We start from the raw sequence: 6,703 nt of genomic DNA on the forward strand, positions 1-6,703 counted from the left end.
TAGGAAAGACAGCAGAATACAACAGACACTAGTATGGCAATATGTAAATCAATGGATGTGTAACTGATGTGATTCTGCAATCTGTATATGGGGTAAAAATGGGAGCTCATAACCCACTTGAATCAAATTGTGAAATATGATATATCAAGAACTATGTAATGTTTTGAACAGCCAACAATAAAAAAAAAATAAATATTAATTAACCTTTTTTTTAATACATAAAATTGGTCTATCCAGCATAATATCCCATTTGTGATTAAGAACAGGGATTCTATAAGTCTACAATAGTTTCAAAATATTTTCAAAGTCTTATGCTTTGTAATTACAGTTTTGCTTCACTGTATTTCCCTTTTCAGTAAGTGGGGATTGGTGTCTCTTAATATGATAGTGATTCTTGGTTTTCATTCAACTCTCTCAATGTTTTCTTTATGTGTTTGGGAAGTAGGATGTTTGTTGTGAATGTATTTACTCTTAATTCAGAACCTAGGGAAAGGTTCCTTTTCTCTATTTTGCCTCTTTTCAAAGGTTATTTTTAAATTTAAAACGTCTTCTATGTCCTATTACTGACTTAAACTATGTTTTGTGTACAATAATTTAGACAGCCAGATTGTGTTCGGTCACTTTTGTATGTGTCCTTCTTATATCCTCTTGCTTTCCATATGTGTGTGTCCTTAGATTTAGAGTATCCTGTGGACTACCAACAGTTGTAATTTTTAGAGTTAATTCAGATAGCCAAGGTTTGTTTTGATCAGAATTTTGTAATCTTGCATTTGTCAACAAAAAAAAAAAATCTAAAAACTGAATTATCTTCTTCTCATACTTTGTATGAGTTTCAAATTGACTTCACTTTATTAAAAATTGAATATATTTATGTGTCCTTTCAAAATTATATTATTGTTACAGATATATATGCCTATTTACAGTTTTTTTTATGCTTTTGTCTTTCAAATTATATTGCAAAATTGCATATTTTGTGACCCATCATTACAATACAATAGAATTGTTTGTGCCAAGACATGTTTAAAATTTCATATGACTTGTGTTGCTGGGCACACTTACATTTTAGTATGAAGAATTTCCTTTAGTACTTTGTGGAGAACAGCTAGTGTTGATGAGTAGTGTGTGCATTTTTATATCTTTAAAGTCATCATTTCCCTTCTCTTTTGAAATATAGTAGCTGTGAATATAATGTCTTGGTTGATAATTTTATTCTTTCATTTTTTGAAAGTAGCCCTGAATTCCTTTCTGTGTTGTGAAGTTTCAACTAAGGATTTCACAATTATATAGTTACACATTTCTAGGTGACCCATCTTTTTCTCTTGGATGCTCTCAATATTCTGAGTTTAAAAACTTAGTTTAATACCTGCTTTGAGTCTTTACAACTTGGTGATAATTGAGTTGCTTGGATTTTTTATTTTTCCTATTTTCTGAGATGTGTTTATTAGTACTAGAAAGAGAACTTAAGGATTATTTGCCACTTTTCATTTTTTTTTTTCATTTTAGTTTGGCTGGCCTTGAAATTTTTATCCTTCTGGCTCAACATCCTATGTTGCTGTGTACAACCACCCTTGACAATTTCAGACATTTTCTAAAGAAATTCTTTCAAGACACATTTTATGCTTATTATTATTAACAATTCTTTTTTTTAAAAGAGAGACTGGGAGAGAGAGAGAGAGAGAGAGAGAGAGAGAGAGAGAGAGAGAGATTTTTTAATATTTATTTTTTAGTTCTCGGCGGACACAACATCTTTGTTTGTATGCGTTGCTGAGGATCGAACCCGGGCAGCACGCATGCCAGGCGAGTGCGCTACTGCTTGAGCCACATCCCCAGCCCCTATTAACAATTCTTGACTAATTTTTATTCTGTTTTTGTGTGTTGGTTTAGTCCAGTAAACTTCTTTTAAATGATAATTTACTATTCCCTTGGATTAATTCATAAATTTTCTTACAGTTGACTTAGCCGTGTTTTTTTTCTGGTGGTAAGCAGGAACCCCTTTTTGAACAGTCTCCAAGTATTTGCACGTTTCATATTCTTTTTAATGAAGCAGAATAAAGTTGGTAAATTTTTAAAATATATTGTGAAGGAGGAAAGGCTTTGTGCAACACAATGTATTTTCCCCTACTGTATTACTCTTCACAGTAATGTACTCATCCAGGATACTCTGAACAGTAAGATGATTTGAAAATTTCTCAAAGTATTTTTCTGTGTACATTTTTATTTGATTCATATGTATTTCTGCCGTAATGATGGACTTGGATTTAATAATCTACTCCTCTGCTGATGTTCCTTAATTGCTGTAGTTTCTTATGATTGCAAAATATACTCAGCCCAGTACAGTGAGTAAACATGATTGTTTTTATTTATTTTTTATTTATTTCAGCCATGACTTCTCATCATACTCAAGAAATTTTACCAGAACAGGGAATAAAAGAGAGAGAGAGAAGATATGGAAAGTGTGACTTTGACTATTTACAACTAAGGAAACAATGGGAAAATATAGGTGAGAGTAAAGTTCAAAAATCGTATTATAATGGACAAAACCAATTAGTAGTCTGTATTTGTGATAAAAATTTTATGGCCAAAAGACACCATAAACAATTAATATCTGAAAAAAGATTTAATCTATTCCAATTAGTATTAAGGAGCTGTATGTATATGTGTGTGTGTGTATATATATATATATATATATATATATATATATATATATTTAAGAATATATCCACAGCCATTTTTGATGGCTATATTTCCTCTAAAAGGAAATGTGGAAAATTTGAAAAGATATCTGGTCCATGAATAAGTTTTTAACTTAGCCAATTATAAATGTAGCACTGAGTTAAACTTCCAGTCAAACATTTGCACAAGGATGATATTTAAGACAAATTTCTAAAAGTCATTCTTTTGAGAGTTTCTTTACAAAATGTCCATTCTTCTGCAACAAAACTTGTGCTCAAATGGACAATATTAATAATTGTAGAAAGGTTTCTACTTCCCCACTATTGCTCAATGACAATTCTGATACAGATTTCTGGAAAGTGCACTATATAGATAACGCTATAAGTAACACCATTAGCCATGTCTGTACCCTGAGTAATTACCAGTATATTTACATTGGTGATAAAAATTATGAATATAGAGAAACTCCTAGTCATTTTCTAAAAAAAATTTACCAAGATGAAAAATGTGGGAAAGTTTTGCTTCAGTGCTCAAACACTATTACTCATCCAAATATTCATAGTCAAGACAAAACTTGCAAGTGTAAGGTATGTGAAAGGGCTCTTAATCACAGTGCAGAGCTTGCTCAATACACGAGAATTTATAGAGAATGAGTGCCCTATACTTTTAAAGAAAATATAAAAGCATCGGCTTGCTCAACCTCTTCTAAACACAGTAGATACTATGACACTGATAAACACTATAAATTAAAAGATGGTGGAAAAACTGTTAGTGAAACCTTACAACTTTTTAAGCATCAGAGGATTTATACTGAAGAAAAGACCTGTAAATGTAAAAAGTGTGGCAAAACTTTAAAAATTTTTCAACTCTTACTCAACACCAAAAAATTTATTCTGCAGAGAAGACCTACAAATGTGAAGAATGCAACACACTCAAAAACTTTACTCAACATCACAGTGTTCATACAGGAAATATGCCATGCAAATGCAAAGAATGTGACAAAACTTCTAATAAAAGCTCCGATCTTATTTGCCACCAGTGGACACACACAGAAGAGATGCCCCACATATGTAAACAACTTTGTGAAACTTTTAGTCAAAAACCAAGCCTTAAAAATCACCAGAGAATTCATACTGGAGAGAAGCCCTACAAATGTAAAGAGTGTGGCAAAACTTTTAAAACAAACTCACAGGTTGATTGCCACAATAGGATTCATACAGGAGAGAAGCCCTACAAATGTAAAGTGTGTGGCAAAAGTTTTAATACAAACTCGAATCTTGATCGCCACAACAGAATTCATACTGGAGAGAAGCCCTACAAATGTAACGTGTGTGGCAAAAGTTTTAATACAAACTCGAATCTTGATCGCCACAACAGAATTCATACTGGAGAGAAGCCCTACAAATGTAACATGTGTGGCAAGAGTTTTAATCAAAAATCATCACTTACTCAGCACCAGCGAATCCACACTGGGGAGAAGCCGTACAAGTGTAAAGAGTGTGGCAAAGCTTTTAATAGCATCTCACAGCGTAATAGTCATAAAAGGATTCATACTGGAGAGAAGCCCTACAAATGTAACGGGTGTGGCAAAAGTTTTAATACAAACTCGAATCTTGATCGCCACAACAGAATTCATACTGGAGAGAAGCCCTACAAATGTAACATGTGTGGCAAGAGTTTTAATCAAAAATCATCACTTACTCAGCACCAGCGAATCCACACTGGGGAGAAGCCGTACAAGTGTAAAGAGTGTGGCAAAGCTTTTAATAGCATCTCACAGCGTAATAGTCATAAAAGGATTCATACTGGAGAGAAGCCCTACAAATGTAAAGTGTGTGGCAAAAGTTTTAATACAAACTCACATCTCCATTGCCACAACAGGATTCATACTGGAGAGAAGCCCTACAAATGTAAATTGTGTGGCAAGAGTTTCAGTCAAAAATCATCACTTACTCAGCACCAGCGAATCCATACTGGAGAGAAGCCCTACAAATGTAAAGAATGCGGCAAAAGTTTTAATCAAAAAATAGTACTTATTCAGCACCTGAGAATCCACACTGGAGAGAAGCCCTACAAATATAGAGAATGTGACAAAGATTTTAATCAACAATCATCACTTACTCGACACCAGAGAACCCATACTAGAAAGAAGTCCTATAAATGTGAAGAATGGAAAAGTTTTTAAAATTGAAGATCACATTTTACTAAACATTATAGATTTTATACTGGAGAGAAGTTTTACAATGAAAACATTGCATCAGTGTCTTTAAGGATGAATCAAACCTTATTTCACAGTAGTTCAACACTATTTCACACCAGACATATGATAGCACAGAAATTATATGAATGTAAAATAGGTGACAGAGTCTCCAACAGTTGTTCACACCCTACTCAGCACCTCAGAATTCATACGAGTGAGAGGACATGTGGAAAACATTTGCAAAGCTTTTGGCCATTGATCAAACATTTTTAAAACACTGGAGGATTTATAGCATATAGAAACCCAAAGAATGTGTCCAAGACTGTATTCAAATTTCCAATATTTTTCAATTTCTGACCTCATATCTGTAGCAAATGTGGAGTAGCATTTGTCCAACGTGTGTACCTTAGATAACAGCAAAATATTTACAAAAACACCTTGACAAATATAAAGATTGTAGTAAGTTTCTTATGTATAGCCCATCCCTTGAAGTATTTGGGACCTAGGTGGAAAAAAATCATTTAAATGTAGAAAATGGGTAATTGCTTTTGACATTTGCTGAAAATTTTCCTAACATCTTTAGCTGATATTGTAGAAATAAGGAAATACAAGTATAGAATTGTGCATCCCTAAAAGGATATAATTTTAGTATAAATCAACAATTACTAAAGAGTCTCATTTTTCACAACTGGAGAAATAATAATACTCAGAGTTGACTATTTCACAAGTCTCTTAAGGTTTATGTGAAATTAAAAATTTAAATTTTTAAGAGCCTCTTAATCTTAGCGGCACTTAATCAGTAAACCACATCCTCAGATTTTTTTCTTTTTTATTTAGAGATAGGTTTTGCTAAGTTGTATAGGGCCTCACTAAGTTATGGAGCCTGACTTTGAACTTGCAAAGCTTCTCACGTCCCTAGGGTCATGGCATGGTCCACCATGCCCGTTTTACAGAGCATTTTTACTTATATTTCATTACAGATGCAATTTGTTACTAAATAAAGTGTGAATTTCTTAATGTTAACCTTGTTGTGCATTTAATGATGTTATTAGGTCACACATCTCCCCCTATTCACTTTGCTAATGGATCGATGCAATAGTAAATATTCTATTGGGTAAATAATGCTATAATGTCTCCATTAATTATTTCATGTTTAATCAAGTATTATTTGGAGAATATTATTTATGTAAATTATATACTCTCTTGTTTGTAATTATGGGAAATTAAGAGAGTTATAGGAAGGACCCAGGGATACTAAAATAATGCCCAGATATCCCTAGTTTGAATTATGAGTTTAACATTTCACCTTATAGAGTAGCAGTACACCCTAAGGGATCTACAACTCTGGAGAATTATACAAGCTCCCAATCAGGGAGAGGAGAAAGACCCAAGAGACTAGGAGCCAAGGTGCGTATTCAGGCAAAAAAGGAGGGTTGCTGAAGGGGGAAGTAGTCTTAATGTTTCCTGGGGAATCCACATGGTCCACAGGCCCATCCTGACTCTTAGACTGAAGAAACCATGCAGTTCCTCATGAATTCTATGACGTTCATCACTGAGGTGACTATACTCACCTCTAGTGTAGGAAAAACATCACAATTTGGTACCACCTCTTTAGTTTTGGATACCCAGTAGAAAAGTGTAACCAGAAACATGTAAAATGATGACTGTAAAAAGAAAAAGACATACTATAGGAGCATTTATGCCCCAACATTTTTTATTTTATTATATATTTTGATTTTGTAGACCTTTTTGTTCTACTTAATAACTTACAATATAATGTCTGTTATACTTATTGGATTATACAATAGATAGCATGTGTCATGATCTCCC

At 33.3% G+C, this 6,703-nt stretch overlaps 1 protein-coding gene across 1 annotated transcript in view; it reads left to right on the forward strand.

The window, feature by feature from the left end:
* Positions 1-4,858, forward strand: part of LOC139703053 (zinc finger protein 345-like) — a 45,070-nt gene extending 40,212 nt beyond the window's left edge. The window contains exon 6 of the mRNA XM_071605974.1: positions 3,573-4,858. Within this exon, the coding sequence (XP_071462075.1) occupies positions 3,573-4,858 (1,286 nt within the window). The remainder of the gene's footprint in view (positions 1-3,572) is intronic.
* Positions 4,859-6,703: the final 1,845 nt, after the last annotated feature.

Source organism: Marmota flaviventris, chromosome 20 (assembly GCF_047511675.1).
Source record: "Marmota flaviventris isolate mMarFla1 chromosome 20, mMarFla1.hap1, whole genome shotgun sequence".
Classification (NCBI taxonomy): Eukaryota; Metazoa; Chordata; class Mammalia; order Rodentia; family Sciuridae; genus Marmota; species Marmota flaviventris.